At 41.4% G+C, this 17,362-nt stretch overlaps 1 protein-coding gene across 3 annotated transcripts; it reads left to right on the top strand.

The window, feature by feature from the left end:
- The first annotated feature begins 2,134 nt into the window (after positions 1 to 2,134).
- LOC120549217 (polypyrimidine tract-binding protein 1-like) lies at positions 2,135 to 16,964 on the top strand. 3 transcript variants are annotated; one of them, XM_039785937.1, is made up of 16 exons: positions 2,135 to 2,252; positions 3,044 to 3,097; positions 3,366 to 3,396; positions 7,306 to 7,366; positions 7,536 to 7,708; positions 8,333 to 8,479; positions 8,773 to 8,943; positions 9,367 to 9,477; positions 9,686 to 9,860; positions 10,038 to 10,118; positions 10,345 to 10,499; positions 11,872 to 11,905; positions 12,980 to 13,072; positions 13,247 to 13,463; positions 13,705 to 13,782; positions 13,953 to 16,964. In XM_039785937.1, the coding sequence occupies exons 1-16, from the start codon at positions 2,245 to 2,247 to the stop codon at positions 14,083 to 14,085; spliced, it is 1,722 nt and encodes a 573-aa protein (XP_039641871.1). In that variant the 5' UTR covers positions 2,135 to 2,244; the 3' UTR covers positions 14,086 to 16,964. The 3 variants fall into 3 exon arrangements, with proteins under 3 accessions (XP_039641871.1, XP_039641870.1, XP_039641872.1); XM_039785936.1 differs by having other exon boundaries at positions 10,038 to 10,139; XM_039785938.1 differs by lacking the exon at positions 2,135 to 2,252 and adding an exon at positions 2,732 to 2,824 and having other exon boundaries at positions 10,038 to 10,139.
- Positions 16,965 to 17,362: the final 398 nt, after the last annotated feature.

Genomic DNA, 17,362 nt, shown 5'->3' with positions numbered 1-17,362 from the left:
ACCAGACAGAGAATAGAATGTGTGCTGTTTATAGGTCACACCCCTGACAATGCTTTAGGCTACCACACTTTTACACACACACACACACACACACACACACACACACACACACACACAAGAAAAACATGTCATGTCCTGGATTGACCTGTGGAATATAAAAAGTCATTGAAATTAAAAAGGAGATGGAATTTTTTAATTTAAAATGAATTTGAAAGGTAGTATGATAGGATCAGAAGTCCCAAAACAGAAACCATCTCAATCAGCCCTATTATAATTGCTGCTATGGTAACATATACCAGTGATTACCTTTCCTCTGTCATTAGTTTGTTAAATGTAAGCCTCTGCTATGGCACGTAAACAAAAAGTTAAGAAACAATAACACTCATTTTCCTTTAAAATCCAACCTTATTCAAACTAAAATGACTAGGCTATTTTTCCTCACTACCTGTAGGAACCATTAAAATCAACATGTGGTCCTTGGTGTTAGTGACAGTGTTTCAGCACCAGCTGTTGTTGGTGGCTCATATTTTTCAGGAACAAATTACTGTACACATCTCATACACACCCATTACCAACTGCGGCATCTTGACACTTTGTACTGCTGCTGTTAGCCACTTTATGTGTGTTCCTGTTACTTCTCAAATTTATATTTTAAGACACCCCATCATTCTGTTCTTTCACCTCATTTTCCAAAACAATGATACAAACCGGTAACTCCGACAACTGTATGATTTACAGATTTCTGTGTTTGCTTTCTTCTTTGTAAAAAATAGCAGGCCAGTGTGTTGGTAAAAACTGCCTCCTACTTGTGTTTTGCTTCCTTCTGTGATGATACCAGTGTGCACATGCTTCTGTTGGGTGCTTATCTACTCTACTGTCTCTTTGTTTCATTGTAACCCCAGAACCCTTTTCGTTTGCAATTTCAAGCTACAAGTTTTGTATTCAGGATCTTTTCCTGAATCGATACTGGAGCCGACAAACCACAATATCAGGGCAATTACCATCTCGATTGGGTTGTGCCCCCACCAAAACCAGTAGTGTTGTTCACACATTAGACTGAGTGGTGAAAACTGCAGCACGTTGGTTCCCTGAATCCGAATAGGCCTACTTTAATCTGTAAATTTGAATAGGTCCACAAAGCTCTGGTCACAATGTGACTGGATTCTCCCAACACTTGATGGCCAGTGGTCAATCCACTATGCAAATATTGTCGCTTGACTATCCTAATCCTGAATTCTCTCATGTTTACAGTGGTGAAATCAATTTAACTATACATTTACTCAACTAGGCTACACAATTTTGAGGTACTCTAGTATTTCCTTTTAATGCAACTTCAACTCTACTACATTCCAGAAGCATTTTTTTTACCTTTACCTTTAAGATTTTGCACACAAAATGTGAGCATTTTATTTAGATAGGCTATTTATTGTAGATTATAATGTACCGATAGTAGCCTATACAGTACATGAAGTAACGTTATTGGTTCCAGCTTGTCAATACAAATACAAATGCTACTTACATATTAATGCACATTGATAATTAAATACGTTAAATAGGCTACATAACACTCACATGGGCTATCTTTCTGCATGAGTAGCCTACTTATATTTTTAATACTATGCCTACATTTAGCTGATTCTGTACTTTAAGTGTAGCTAGGACTTGGTGAATTAAAATTTACACTATATGGCATTGCTACCTTTAGTAGGCTGGTCATTAAAAAGAGCTCAATACTTCTACCACTGCTTGTTATATCGGTATTGTGGACTCTGGTGCTCGTTTAAATGCGCCACTAAAACACTTCCTTGGTAGGCTACTCATCTTTGAAAGTTTGTTTGTGCTGCTGACTGTATAATCATAAGATATTATGAGAGCCCATTTATTTAACTGCTTATATTTAACTGAGACTCCATACTCGCCACCTAGCCCCGGAAAACTCGACAGGCTTCTTTTATTTACCCAATTTGATGACTCAAAGTACGCTTTTCATCACATAAAAATCTAACAAACCTGACCACTTGATATGATGTTCTGGAAATTTGCCGCGTCCTCCTTTTTTTCCGCAAAATGATAGCCGTCTTGTCCAATCGCGACTCAAGTAGAAGCTTGTCCCCGCCTATTTCTGGCTCTTGAAAGTGCCTGGACTAATCAGCGCTCGCCTCCGTGTGTTCAGCCATTTTGTAAGAAAATCAAGCAAGTCTGCCGCCCTACCTTCGCTTCAGACCTGCAGTTTTTTCTTGTGCAATGGACGGGTAAGTGAAAAAGAACCACACTTAAGACTTAATTTTATTAGGCAAACCGACCACTGTGTATTCCACTTTCATATTTCAGTTGCTTATTACAATAATTTGATACCGATTGCTGTTTCACTTAACCGTTAGACCTGGAAAGTTTTTAAGCCGTGTTTTTTTTCATCAAAACATGCAACAGTTAGCTGGACCGTAACGTTGAGCTAACCAGCAGCTGCTAGCCATCGCCACTGCTAACAAGCGTTAGTTATGTGAAACGTTTGAACGGACATGTTTTTATCCTTTTATGTAAACGGTATTGACGCTAAGCATACGTTAACGTTAGTTAACGAGTGTGAACACACTTTTTATTTCAGGAACATACTCGTAGTAACGCAAACATTAGTTAACATTGGTTAACTTAACGTTACCGTCGTAACGTAACTTGGTTATAAGGGAGCTCGAGCGCTAGCTAAAGCAACGTGTCTCATTTCCGCATTCATTTGTCTGCAGAGTGCCAGTGCCATGTTGAAGATGTCTGGCTTTAACATTTCCCGTTGATTTAATCAGGGACTATACCGGGTTGAATTAAGAGGGTATGATACATAATGCCAAGTTGTTACAATCAAGCGTATTTTACCCTTTTGATCAGCTGAATTCGACCGTTTCAAGGACTTTCAATGCACTGTTGCATCGAACTCCCTCAGTAATACGCTCGACGTAGCTACATTTGTTATTCGAGATTTGTGTCATTATTTCTTGTAAGTATGCTCTCAAGTGTCCACACTGAAGTTTGCTTTGCCAACCCATTACAGCCGCCTAGACGCTGACTTGTATCCTCTGGGATCCGGCTACGTCCCTGAAATTGAGTAAGTATTTTGTTTATTTTAGCGTGACTGGCTTTAGCTCGAATTATTGAAGTGTACAGCGTTCTGAATTTCAAGTTTCGTAAATGAATGAGGAAGTCAAGTATGCTTATGGTTGAATCGTAGTATCGGTCATTTTGTAAAGAATAGAGTTTGCAGAGTGCATACTATTCTGCTGTTGTGAGGAGTTTTAACTGGATCTCATAATGGATCATGGTCCATTGTCTTTTCCTGTGTACACATAATAATGAACTTTATTTTTCTTTCACAGAGGTGTCCATGACATATCAGTTGGCACAAAGGTAGGCAGTTTTTTTTTATCCTCTTCATATTGCAGCTGTACTTTTTGTCACTTCACCTCATTTCACTGACTAGAAAATGAATATCACAAGTTCAAATGCATGTAGTTGTGTTAAACTCCTGAGATGTCCTTTTCAAAGTAAACTCTGTAGTTGTACATTTTGTGAGTCGTGTTAATTGTAAAACTGTGGTTCCAGTAGGTTTTTGTAGCGTTTTTTTTTTTTTCAAGTCCGAACGGAAATGGAAAAGAACTGTGGTGACACTGGGGACTTGAGACACAGTTTGCAAGAGCTTCCTATAATTACAGGACTGCTGGCCAAAGCCATTTCTCATGTGTAATAAGTTTTCAGTTGCAGACTGGCTCATCTTTTTTGATGTACAATGGTCAGCACATAGAGGTTTCAGCAACTCCCAAGACTGGACATGGAATATTAGTCATTTAGAATAGATTCTGAGCTGGGGTATTATAATTTCCAGGCCTGTTTCTCTTGTGTTCTGTGGCTGTAAGGAAATGAAACTTCCTGTTTTTTGGGGGGTTTTTGTGTTCTTTTTTTGTGTTCTTTTAATAGCATGTTGTCCTTACTGGAATGTTAAGAAAGCAGCTGAATCCTGTCCCGTAGCTTGATATTTACTCAGCCTTGTTTCTAGCAGAAGACTATTTAACAAACACCAGTGAAACTAGTGTTTTTGTATGGATCTGCTCTTATTTCCAGTGATGTGGAAGCTGTTGTATGCCAATGTAACTGTAATAGCAGCCCTTCATTACATGTTTGTGTTAAAAGGGGGGGGGGGTCACATTTGCTTTTAGCAAACTGCTGGTTGTTAACTTGCATAACCAACAAAAATAACCTAAGTAGTAATCCTTGTTAACAGGACCTGAGGCAGCTATGTGTAGGAGGAGTAATTGAACTCAAACTTAGGCCTGTAACCATCCTGCCGCAACTGTCCTCATCCTCCCGGCCAAAGGTCTTTACACTGTTTAAACAAGCACTCTGATACACAGACCCGTAACAGGGTCACACCCAACCCGTTTTATTCATTTCAGTAAGGCCTGTTTGTTTTTAAACGTGAACAATGTACAATTTAATGTGTTGATCGGTACTCAAGATTTGACTCCTCATATGATTCTTTCTTTAACTTTTAATGGGTTTTTTGGATTCAATGTACTGTGGTAATGAAAATGCTGAGTTATGGAGAGCTGCCTTGCTGGAATCTGTAATTATTCCGTCTGGGCAGAGTGTCTAGCATTCCGCGGTCGCATTCCAATCTCCCCCCTCCAGCCCCCTGGTGAGGCACAGCTCCCTGCCCCCTCCACTGGCAGAGGCGGATCACAGTGAACAAACACGTCTGTACCTGTGCTCCTCTCCTTTGTGCTTTTTCCTGAGAGATTACCACCCCCCCAACAGAGTCCAAAATGAGGTTGCTTGTAGATGCCAACACAAGTACAATAAATCGTCAGATTTAGTTTCCTTACAACATGGTGATGTTTTTTTTCCGAATGCTGCAAAAACCCATGTTCTTTTTCTCATCCTTTTTGATGCAATGCAAACCAGGTGTGGTGTATAGAGCAGGGAAAATACCCCCAGTCCATGTTTCCTTTTTAAAATTAAGTTCAAGGTAGGCCACTGCCATTGTAAGTTAGAGGAAGCCGCTCAACAGTTTCAGCATGCGGGCCATTAATGTGTCATTGTCTCCTGAAGGTTGCTATTATACTGTCAGCGTCCCGAGCAAACAAAGGATGTGAACAAGTCGATACACATTTAGTGGGTTTTAGTTGGAAAAACAGGTTTTGGCGCGGTGTTGGAGTCGCTCTTTTTACAAGCAGTTTTTCTTTTAGTGGCTTTTTTAATAGGAATGGACGATATATTTATAGTTATTTACTGAATATTTCTAACAAAGCACACACAGCTTGAAATTAAGATGTCTTGGGGGAAGAGTTCAATTTTAATGTTAATCAAGTTTCTTAAAAAGGTAAAAAAAATAAACGGGTGTTTGTAATATCCTCGCCATTTTGGTGTCTTAACGTAACTGTCGTAGCTGCATGACGGTCACGTTTTGTCTGCTTAACTTAATAGGATTTAAAAAAAAAAAAAAAAATAACTTTGGTTAGAAGTTCTGAATTTCGGCTTTGACTAGTTTTCTATTAAACGCCTAGCCTTACTTTGTAACTTAACTTGTCCACACTCCCTTCCAAAGCTATAGGTAAATTATTCAGTTATGTATTACACAATCCTCTGTTTTTTGTATGTGACTTGATGATACTGCTCTGTACTATAGACTAGACTGTCTTAGCTCTGTGGTTATTTTTAAAATGAGGAAGGAGAGGGGGAGAGAGAGAGAGAGTCCTGCCGTAGAACACTAACCATCAGTCCCCAGGAGGAAGTTTAGTAAAACACTGGAAGCAGGCCTGATCTCGCTGCTTTTCCTGTTTGGAGTTGGTCTGCTGACTGATAATGTGAAGCTGCCCGCCCACAAACATTGACTCGGGGGTGAGCCACTTCCTTCATTTCTCATGGCTTGCATCTGGCCTTGGCCCATTTATCAAGCAAAAATATTTTTGGTTTTTCAGCTAACTCACTACATGTCTTGACATTCATATTTTAACCATTAGGTGTGTGTTTAATGAGTTAACTGGACACTCCCATTCCAAAAAACAAAAAAACTTTAAAGACCTTAGTTCTTACCTCAGCCTGCCAACTATGCATTCCATTTATGTAAAGATTTGAACATTTGCCAAACTGGGAGGCCCCTGATCATGAAGCCACAGTGAAAAGACAGGAATGTCTCTTGTTGCTCTACATTCATGAATTGAGATAGCAGACCCAGTTTGTGTGGGCCTTAGAGTGAGAGTGACTGACTCAGCCAAACCATCTGGAAGTCCAAGGGTAGTTTATACTACTGCTTACAATCTTGTGCTCTCATGGCAACACACCGCCCCTTCAAAGTGTTAAGAGGGACCACCAAATGGTTCTGTTTCAAATCACCTTATTTCTGCCATTTAATGTGCCTGACTGGACCCCCCCCCCTCCTCCACTTTCCACATGTAAAGGCCAAGCTTCACAAGGGTGAAGTAGAATGCTAGCAAACCTGCATGACTGGTTGTTGTTAAAGCGCTTCGGGGCTCTTGAACTCCCAGAGAGTCCTTGGGGCTCCATATGTGTGTGCGCTGCCGTGTAACAATGCCCCTAGTCTCAGCCGGAACAGGACGTTCATTGTAGGGCTTAGGCTGCTGAGCCACTTCTTGTGACTGCTATACTTCATCTCGCACAACCACAAACTCGCACACAACCATGAGAACAGCCCTGAAACAGCACTTTATATCTACGAGAGAGAGAGAGAGAGGACAGACGATGCTGTTTCAGCAGACAGTAAACTAGTGTTGTATGCCCATCTTGTCTTCTGATCTAGAGGGCTTGTGCGTTATCCTTCCTCCTCATGCTGAACAATGAGAAGATGGGTTGTACTGACTGACAGCTGCTGTCAAGCTAAGGTGTTACTGCTGACTTGTGTGCTTTAAGCGGAGTAGAAGCTGTTCCTCCTTGAGTGTGATTGGTGTTCAAAAGTGATCATTTGACACACTGCCCTAAGTCAGAAAATAAAGGCCATCGTGACTGTGGCTAAGATTTGGAATTAGGAAATCCTGTTGGAGAATAGTATAAATGGGACGGGAAGACATGATAATGATGAAGTCAAATATCCTTGCTGACAAGCTAGGTCATTTAATTCTTCCTGGTGAGGGAGGTGCAGTTCTACTCGAGCGGGTTTGCTCAATCCTCTCTTTGGTTATCAGATTACTTCCTGCTTTATCACACAATGGCTCTGTAATATGAGAGCTGGGCTCTCCACCTGCTATGCTGTGTCTTCATTGGTGAATACAGTGAAGTGAACCATTGTTTTCTCTCTTTCTGCAGAGGGGATCCGACGAACTCTTTTCTTCCTGCATATCCAACGGGCCCTATATCATGAATGCAGGTAAGGGGAGGGGGGGTTGCCATGGAGGGGTGAATCCTTTTTATTGAAGTGCTTGTCATTTCTGTTTGTGTTGCCATGACGATCAATCCATTATTCAAGGCGAACCAGAGCCTTCTGTTCCACCCCTGATTGTATCTGCTTCGGGTTTTTTTTTTTTCTCTCCCTGCAGCCAATGGCAACGACAGCAAAAAATTCAAAGGTGACGTCCGCAGCCCTGGTGTTCCGTCACGTGTGGTCCATGTACGCAAACTGCCCAACGACATAAATGAGGCTGAAGTTATTGGCCTGGGACTGCCCTTTGGGAAGGTCACTAATCTGCTGATGCTGAAAGGGAAAAACCAGGTAAGGACTGATGTGTGTACTGGATGTGTGCAGGTCTGCTCACCAAACCTGTACGAATTTCTCTTTAAGCCTGGCACAAGGGATCAGTCTTCTAGTCTTCTGTCCTGACCTGAATATTATGACCATTACCCTTTTTGTTACATCCTCATGGTTTAGTGAGTAGGACGAGAATTATTTGAGATTTCCTTAAGTCCATTTCAGACCAAAGATTTGCGAAGAGACGAAACCATCTTAGAATGTCGCAGGGAGAAGTTGCAGAGGTCAGAACCATCCCGTCCCAGCTCGACTCAAGCAAACTGATGGTTTTGCTGCGACTCAGCCGGTCGAGGCACAGAGGCTGGTTTTAGAACGAACGGGACGTCACCTGTTTCAACAGCCAATAGAGAGGTCACCTGGTAAAGTCAGCTATAAACTATAAAAAAATGATCCATTTTAGATCCATGTGTCGAAAATGGCAGAGTTTTAGACGGAGCCTCAACAACCGGTCAAAAGAAGAAAGATGGCAAATTGAAAGTAAAAACCGGTGATGGGCAGTAAAAATGCAAGGGTTAAAACGGACGTGCTGAATCATTTGTAATGCTTAATAAACATTGCCTAAGAAGTTTCTCTGGTCCTCCCCTGTAGGCTTTCTTGGAACTGAACAGCGAGGAGTGTGCACAGACGATGGTGAGCTACTACTCCTCTGTCACCCCTGTCATCAGAAACCACCCCATTTACATGCAATACTCAACCCATAAGGAGCTCAAGACGGACAACTCCCCCAACCAAGTGGTAAGGGTTTGTGCTCACACATACACGCACACTTGCTTTTCACGTCAACTGTTTGCTGAATGGAGAAATCTTAATTTTTTCCACGAGTCTCAAATTTATTGGTAGGAACTTGTTGATCCTTTTTTAAAGACACTGAAGAGTGCAATAGGTTTGTGAGAATTTTATAGGTAAACCACAGAAATGGCATGTTAAAAATGGCCTCTGTTCAGTTGCCTTAAACTAATTAACTCATTAACTTATTACTGCATGTTTCTCCAGCCATGCTAACAAATTGTGCTTTCTTTTCTCCCTAGCGTGCACAGGCAGCTCTGCAGGCAGTCAATGCACTGCATGGAGGTGGGATGGCCAGCATGGCCATTCCTGCAGATCCAGCTAGCATGGGAGGAGCAGGGTCGCAAAGCCCTGTACTCAGAGTCATAGTGGAAAATCTCTTCTACCCCGTCACCCTGGATGTACTACACCAGGTACAGGCAGTTTTTTGTAATTTGTTTGAGCAACTACAGTTACCTAAATTGTAAATGTTTTTTATTTTATTTATATGCAATTATATAAGCAGACCTACCTCGTTTTCTACTATTGTACTCAATAAAAAAATTGGCAGCGGAACACACAACTGCATTGTACCATGTGTACTCAACCTACTTACTCTGTTGATAGTTTGATGAGTTTGTTTCTCCGTTCCTCGTTACCGAGTTTCTCTGTGGCTCACATTTATTACGTTCTCAGCTAAATACATTGCTAATCTGCTAGCGCTACATAAACAAAATATGCATGTTGGTAATAGTGGTAGATTTGAAAGCATATGCAATTGTATTCCCTTTTTTGTTTTCTGGTACAGTTTTAAAGAAAATGTGATGTGACCCTAATCGTGCTGTCTCCCCCTCCAGATTTTCTCGAAGTTTGGCACAGTGCTGAAAATCATAACCTTCACTAAGAACAACCAGTTCCAGGCTCTGATCCAGTATGCTGATGGCTTAACAGCTCAGCACTCCAAACTGGTAAGACTGGTACAACTGTTGCTCTTAGTCATGCTGTTTCAGTCTGACGTTGTCGCCACCACTTTAGCAGTAGGGTTGAGTTTGCACATTGCAGCTTCAGTGTAAACCCTGTGGGACCAATTGACGTAACATGAAACTGTAGTTAAAATCGCAAGTGAAAAACATTGCTTATGTTGTCTGAAGTCTAATGCTCCAATATCTGTCTCAGTCTCTGGATGGACAGAACATCTACAATGCCTGCTGTACCCTGAGAATCAGCTTCTCCAAGCTCACCAGCCTCAATGTCAAGTACAACAATGACAAGAGCAGGGATTACACCCGACCAGACCTCCCCAATGCGGATTCACAGCCCTCCATTGACCATCAGACCATGGCTGCTTTTGGTAAAATGCATAGTCCAGTTGCCTTTTGAATTAGCACTTCTAGGTTTTACTACTGCCAAATGTGTAAACACTTTCCAAGCATTTTCTAATTTGCTTGGGGGTGCTGATCATATCGCAAGCACAAATTTAGATTTTTATGTTCTTATTTTTGTTCCTTTTTGTTTTCTCTTGTCCCAGCTGCTCCAGGCCTAATCTCAGCCTCTCCTTATGGTGGAGCTCATGCCTTCCCCCCAACCTTTGCCATCCAGCAGGCATCAGGTCAGTACTATACAGTACAAGGTCAGTTCTTCTACCAGCTATTCAATTTTGAGTGAGACCTATACCTCTTCTCCAAACATTTGCCTGCTATCTGCAGTATGTTATTGGCCTTAATGCTAACACTGTTCATATATTTCCTGGTATTTATGTTCTGTTATTTACCATCTTTGCTTCAGCATGTAGATCGCAATACATAAAAGTGAAAGTCAATTTTGTTCCTCCTCAGGGCTGTCGATGCCTGGTATGCCCAGCCTGGCGTCCCTGGGTGTGGGCCATGGTGGCATGGCGGCTGCTGCAGCGGCCGCTAGCCGCCTCGGCCTGTCGGGGCTCACGGCCTCTGGGGGACACCATGTCCTGTTGGTCAGCAATCTGAACCCTGAGGTCAGTACACTTGCTAGGTTTAAACAGTTCTACATCCTGCCTCTGTCAGTGCAGTGCTGAGAAACAAACGTGTTAGTGCCATTTGTCTACACTATGGTTAATGGGCCTGGATCCATTTGTGCAAGAGCTCCAGTGTTTTGTCCCCAATTGCCCAACACCCATAAGTGATCAGACTAGTTGGGGTCCCCTAACCACGGTTTTTAATTAAAAGGGGTCATCAAACCCTCTTCTCTTTCAGGACCTCTCTGTTTGACCAAACCTGCTGCATTTCTGACCTGCCACTTTGCTCACTGTGAATTTTAAGTTTATTCAAAACACTAACTTCTTTTTTTTTTTTAAACTTACCATTTCATATCTTCATTTTGTCCATTAGTTGAAATCATTCTTGAGTTGTTGGAGAGACAATATTACTTTTTTCCTAGTATCTTTTTTTTAAAGAAACGAACCATGTACATGATTTAGGTCTTTTTTATTTTTTTATAGTGTTTAGAATGTATAAGTAGTCTGTCACGCTCATTACATTTATTGTAGTTATGTAGTCATTACTTTAAAGATGTTCGTTTAAGATCAGCTTTTAAGTTGGAACAGGAATATTAAAATTGACATTCAGATTTGACTGTTTTTTTCTAATGTAATTTTAAATAATCTAAACAAACAGCCTGTAATTAAAAGTACATATTGTCTCTGCCTTTTTCTGTATTTCATTGTTAATCTTTTTTTCTCTTCTTTTTCTCCTAGTGTTCCCATAGTGACAGTGCATTTTAATTTAGCCAGTTCTACTGTCTGAAGCACTACATTTCTTTGTGTATACTGACCTTGTTTTTTTTACTTCCTTTTTCTCTCTCTTCTCTTCTCTGTCCCCCCTCTCCCTCTTTGTTTTAAAAACCCCTCACCTCAACTCTTGCCAACTGACTGCACGCCCCACGACCAATTGTTCCCTCTGTCCTCCCTCTCCCCTCTGCCACTCCTGTTACTACTACCCAACCCTCTTTCTCCCCAATTCATCATCCCCAATTTGGACACCACCCACAAATTGAAAACGCAACAAAAACACGACATTGGATCCTCATTTTGCCATCATCTGTCCCTTCGCCATCTTTCTTTCCTCCACCTCATCTCTTTTCTTTACTTCCTCCTCTCTCATGCTCTCTTTAAATCCTCTACTCCTCTTGTCCTCTCTTCATTCTCTTCGTCCCTCATGCCTCTCCTTCCTCCATGGTACTGTGGCCTTCCTGTGGACCTCGCTGCCTGTGGCCTGCGGACATGTCCTGACTCCACTCCACTGTCCTCCGCTCCGTCTCTTTTCCCCTGTCCCCTGTTCCCTATCCCCCTTTGGCCCCCTGCCCCGCTGCTCCCCCTGCTGTCTCTAAAGAGCGTTACGCCACACTGCCTCTTTATTCTTTTCGGTACGTTATCATCCTTTCATCTCCTTTTTTTATTACTACTGTTACCTGGCAAGGTGGGCATGTCTTGTCTCATGTTGTTGGCTTTGTTTTTTTTAACCACTGATGGCTCATCAGGCTACAGGGCTATGAAGGGTGGGGGTGTCTGTTTGTTTTGGGGTTTGTATGACCTGTTTTGGTTGTTGTGGGTTTGTGTGAGCAAAGTAAGGCGAGAACACCACGCAAAGCTGCAGCATTTCATTTATTACGGCAGTGGTTTACGGTCTATGGGCAATGGATAGTTTCTCCTCTTCAAAGAGCACAGCCTCTCAATGGAATTATTGCCTCACTAAATAGAAACGCGGGGATCATTTTGTTTGGGAATGAAGTGGGAAGCCGATCTAAATTCTAAAGCATCACCCCCAGTAAGAGGATAACGGTAAACTTTATTTGGTCTAATTTCAAGCCATGAGAACTGAGCAAATTCAGTTTGTCAGGTTGATTTTTTCTATGGTTGCCTTGAGTCGCTCAGTAACGGTACATAATCAGATGAAATGCTGCTGCTTTTTTTTTTTTTAGTGGTTATGAGTTGACATATCCTTCTGATTATGTCGCCATATTTCTTTGCGGTTGTCTCATTTACATTAATGTAGATAAATGCATGTTTAGTTTATTCCTGCATGTCTCTCTATAATGCCCATAAGTGTGTCAAGAAATCAGCTTTTTCTTCACTGTAGAGCGATCAAACCGATCAGAACACCTCATTTTACTACACTTTGATTTTTGCCTTCAGATCACTACCTCTGCCTTCTCAAGCATAACCATTTAAGCTGCCGGCATCGGTGTAATTGTAATCTAAGAGGGCTTATGTAGGATTAGTTGTAGAGACCCCATGCAGAATTGAACATACAATTAGTAGAATAGCCTGACAATTACTTATTAATCAGATAAGTGTTAATTTAGTAGCAATATGACTATCTGTGTCCCTGATGTGATGATTTAAATAGTTTTTTTGTTGCTGTGATTGGCTGTGTAGCTCCTGTTAAGGCTGTGTTCTTTGTTGCACTTGTGTTGTGACCCCTCCTTTTTCCTCCCTAGGTGTGTACGGCGATGTCATGAGAGTCAAGATCCTGTTTAATAAAAAGGAGAATGCTCTGATCCAGATGTCTGATAGCACACAGGCTCAGCTAGGTAGCTACACTTGTTCCCTGCAAAACACAATTTGCTTTCTTTTGACATATCATTTTCTTTCATCTTGCTTTCTCCTTGCATAGTTTTACCATACATTGTTTGGAGCCTTTACCTAGTGGGCCTCAACTGAGCAAACGAGGCAGGAATTAATTTGTCTTGTTTAATGTTACTCAGCTATGAGCCACCTGAATGGCCAGCGTCTCCACGGCAGGGCCATGCGTGTGACCTCATCGAAACACACCACAGTGCAGCTGCCCAGAGAAGGCCACGAGGACCAGGGCCTCACAAAGGACTACAGCAACTCACCGCTGCACCGTTTCAAGAAGCCTGGCTCCAAAAATTACTCCAACATCTTCCCACCCTCTGCAACACTCCACCTCTCCAACATACCGTAAGTGCTGCTGCAAGAGTCTCCTTTTCATTCCCACACTACCCAGCAGCTTTTGTGCTGTAAGCTTTTTCATTTCTTGTCCTGACCCATTGTTTTCCTTATCAAGTGCTTGGGATTGAGTAGTTGTGGCAGTGTTTTCTAAACTTGCTACTCTATAGAAGTTCATTTTTAGATCTAGATCTAGAAAATATGAATAAGTAAAGGGAATGTCAACTTCTTTGTTTTCCCCCTCTGCTTTCAGGCCTTCTGTGGTGGAGGATGACCTCAGGAGGCTTTTTGCCAGCTCAGGAGCCACAGTCAAGGCCTTCAAGTTCTTTCAGTAAGTCTCCGTCCATTCACTCAAATTATTGTTTAGAGTCTGAAAAATATGTCTTGTAGAGCAGAGGAAAAAAAAACAGTCAAAATGTAGTAAAAATGGCAAGCAACCTTCAAAGAAGAGGGCAGCATGTTGAGCCGCTCAGAACACATTGTTCCCTCTTCATTCAACAGGAAAGACCGCAAGATGGCCCTGATCCAGATGGGCTCAGTCGAGGAGGCAATTGAGTCCCTCATCGAGTTCCACAACCACGATCTGGGAGAGAACCACCATCTTCGAGTGTCCTTCTCAAAGTCCACCATCTGAGTGCCTTTCCTTCCTCCCTCCAAGTCTATTGCCATCTGAATGCTACTTTTGTCAAGGTTGCCTTCAGTGGAAATGGCCACCGTTACATGTATATGGCTGTGGTTCTTTGTAGAATGTTGCTCGCTTCACCGTTCTTAATCATTCCCCATCATTATTAGGGTTGGGCACATTTTTATCGTTTCTGCATTTGATTCCTGGTTCCAATTTTTGTCATAAGTTACCAAAATATGTTAAATGAACCGCATTACTTTCTTGATTAAAGTTGTGATAAACTGTAATTCAGCATAAAATGCAAGGTATTTCAAAATGTAGACAAGATTTCATCTTGCCACGCACAAATTGATCGTTTGCCGTTTTACACTTGTTCGAGTGAGTCCTGCTAACATTAGTTGATGCTGGGGCATAGTGATTTTGACCAGAACCTTTTTTTTTTTTTTATTTTATTTTTTAAATCCATTCTTGTACCATGCCGCAGTATGCTACAGTTTTTGCTTGGTGGTGACAGTTTTCCTGTATCACTACTCCCTTTTTGTGAAGTTTAGTTACACTTGTAAGCAGTAGGTCCTGCCTGTAACGATGTAAACCCTACTCACGGGCATTGGCGCAAATGTAACGGACAAGGTAAGCAAATGGTCACAAACTTATTTTAGGAATCCGTAAATGGAAAAGCGTGTTTCTGGTTCCAGTTTTTAGTACAGAGTTCTTGGTACTCAAACCAAATCATTAATGTGTTCCATCATAAAGTTTTAAGTGGGACCCTGGGAAAGGGGCAACATTCTGCAATGAAACAAGTTATTGCATTGGAGGTAAAGTAGGGGCAGCTAAACTGTCACTTTAGACCAAATTGCTAAAAAAAAAGACACCCTCCACCACAGATGTATGCTTATGTGGATGAATCCTATCCACACCAGACACACTTCTGCATTCCTTTTACTATGATAGTCATGTGGATATGTGTGTGCCTTTTTTGAAATGCCACTTTGTACCTGTTTGGCCAGTCAGAAACGGTTTGATACAAAGGATTTAGTTTTGGCTAACAGACCACCAAACAATTTATTTCCCAGTATCCATTTTGATTTTATCTTGTAACTACCCGCCTATTTGCTTTTGGGGGATCCATACCACTATCTGAGGTCATTCAATAAGGATGCGTTTTTCTTTCAATATCTGTATCTGCAGTCTTGTGCCTTACTTTGCCCCAACCAGATTGCCTTAAGCATCGCTCTGGCTTTTGGATAATCAGTGGCTCACAAAATGCCTTTTTTAATTCCTTGTGGTATTTACCAGCATTGTCAAAATGGGGGGTGGGGAAGTGGCTCATTCAATCTTCTGTTTATTCTTAAACACAAATGTTTATCTAGGTATTTGTATGCATATATCCCCATTATATGTATGTAGAAACTATGAATGTAAGTCAGTTAGATGCCTAATATCCTTGCTAGGTGACGTAGGTCTGCTAGGTGTATTGTGGCAGGATTTAGAGCTGTATCCAGCTTTCCTGTCTTACAGTCCCCACTCGCCTCCATTTAGTCCCATCTCAGGAGGGACAATGGTGTTTGGGGCATCATTTAATCATTTATTCATCTATATGTGGATGACTATATATTCATTTATCTTCTTTTAATGTTAGTATTTACATGTGTAGCTCTTCTAAGCTTAACTGATACCTATATGTAGTGGCTGGGTTTGATCGCAGTGCCTTGACTACTTGAGTTTTTATTCTGAGGCTGAAACCCATTCTGGCCCGGTTTACCTCTCGTTCAGGTGTTTTATCTTTCCAGTCTGCAAAGATGCCTTTATCCCATTTATATTCAGGAAATCCTACCTGCGAGAGGGCAGCTTGGAGCCATTTTCAGCTGAAAGTAACAGTCTTGGACTGTGTCTAAAAATCCTAAACCCAGCATTATCATTTTTTTTCTCTCTTAAATTCAGGATAACATGTGGGATAGCCCTCGCCTGTTCCTGTCTGTGTCCACTTACACCACAGTCGGGTCCTTTTAGTGCACTTTTCCTCAGTGATAGATCCATCACGCTCAAGTCTTAAATGTTGTCACATTCCTGAGTGCCTCAAGCACCAGTTTCCACAGCCTCGACCACTGTAGTTTTGGACCAGATACAGATACGCTCTGTCTCTATTTTTGTAAAAGATTATTATGCATGGTTTAATGAAGCTTCATGTAGCTACAGGCGGTTATTGCTGTTAAGGACCAAAGTATCTTCTACCCCTGCTGTTTTGTAGTGTTGTGACTTCTAAAGTTTTTTTTTTTTTTTTTTTTTTCTCTCCCACATTTCCTTATGTACACAAGGCTTCAGTTTCCTTCTTCTTTTTTTTCCCCCCCGTTTCTCAGATGCCTTGGACAAATGTCACATGAAGTTAAAATATCTTTCAGCCTATACTGTATATTGTATCTCCTTTTTTGTTGGATTGACTTTACGAAGAGCCTACTTTGGTAGAGATTGCTTTAGAATGGATACTTAATTGAACTGCAGTCCTAGCTATGGTGTAGAAGAGTAAAATGCCTTTCAATTTTTTTTTTTGTTAAAAGCTTTTATTTTTCTCCTTTTTATATGGGGGGTGGGGTTATTGTATGAAGCGGGATTGATGGTTGTATATATTCATGTTTTTGTACCACAAAATCATTTGGATTATATCCACTTTACGTTCAAAACATGTATATTTTGATAAAAACAATACACACCTTATTGAGCTCCATGGAGCTGTAAAAACAAAAAAAACTTTTGTAACACAAATACATTAAATCTATCTGAACACAGAAGTGTCTCCGTATGTGCCCCGCTCCCCCCCCCCCCCCCTTGCTATTCTGTTCTTGTCTCTTGCATCTTCTGCTGCCTTCAATAAATCTTTAGTTTGTTCCTTCTTTCATCTGGCCTCATTTGGTTTCTGTCTCTTCCTCTCTGTCCTGTGGAACTGCTGCTCTGTGTCGGTTAACATCTCGTAACATTTCCCACATTTCCCATCGTTATTTACTTCTGGTGGGTTATTTAATCTTTTACTATGTTTCCAACTTCGTACTCATCCCATCTGCAACTTGACTGACTGCTCATCTCGATCCCATTACAAACCATTGATAAATCTGCTGCGACGATGGCAGGGTGCAGAGTTCATTCGATAGGCGACGCTGGATCCTTGCTGTTCTCAATAATTCTGAATAATCCTTCATCCTCCTGTGCCTCTGCTTTGACCTTTTCGGCTTAGTCTGACTCTGAGATGAGCTGGGTTGCTGTGGAAACAAAGTCGGACTATCTCATGAGATGA

The sequence above is a fragment of the Perca fluviatilis genome, chromosome 20, assembly GCF_010015445.1.
Source record: "Perca fluviatilis chromosome 20, GENO_Pfluv_1.0, whole genome shotgun sequence".
In the NCBI taxonomy this organism is placed as follows: domain Eukaryota; kingdom Metazoa; phylum Chordata; class Actinopteri; order Perciformes; family Percidae; genus Perca; species Perca fluviatilis.
This window is presented reverse-complemented; position numbering and strand designations above follow the sequence as displayed.

Bases quoted from the DNA above. Each gene is read 5' to 3' on its own strand.
- LOC120549217 (XM_039785936.1), top strand. The intron at 3,098-3,365 runs GTAAGTATTTTG...TTTCTTTCACAG, and splicing joins GGCTACGTCCCTGAAATTGA to AGGTGTCCATGACATATCAG. The intron at 10,500-11,871 runs GTCAGTACACTT...CTGTCTCTAAAG, and splicing joins TCAGCAATCTGAACCCTGAG to AGCGTTACGCCACACTGCCT.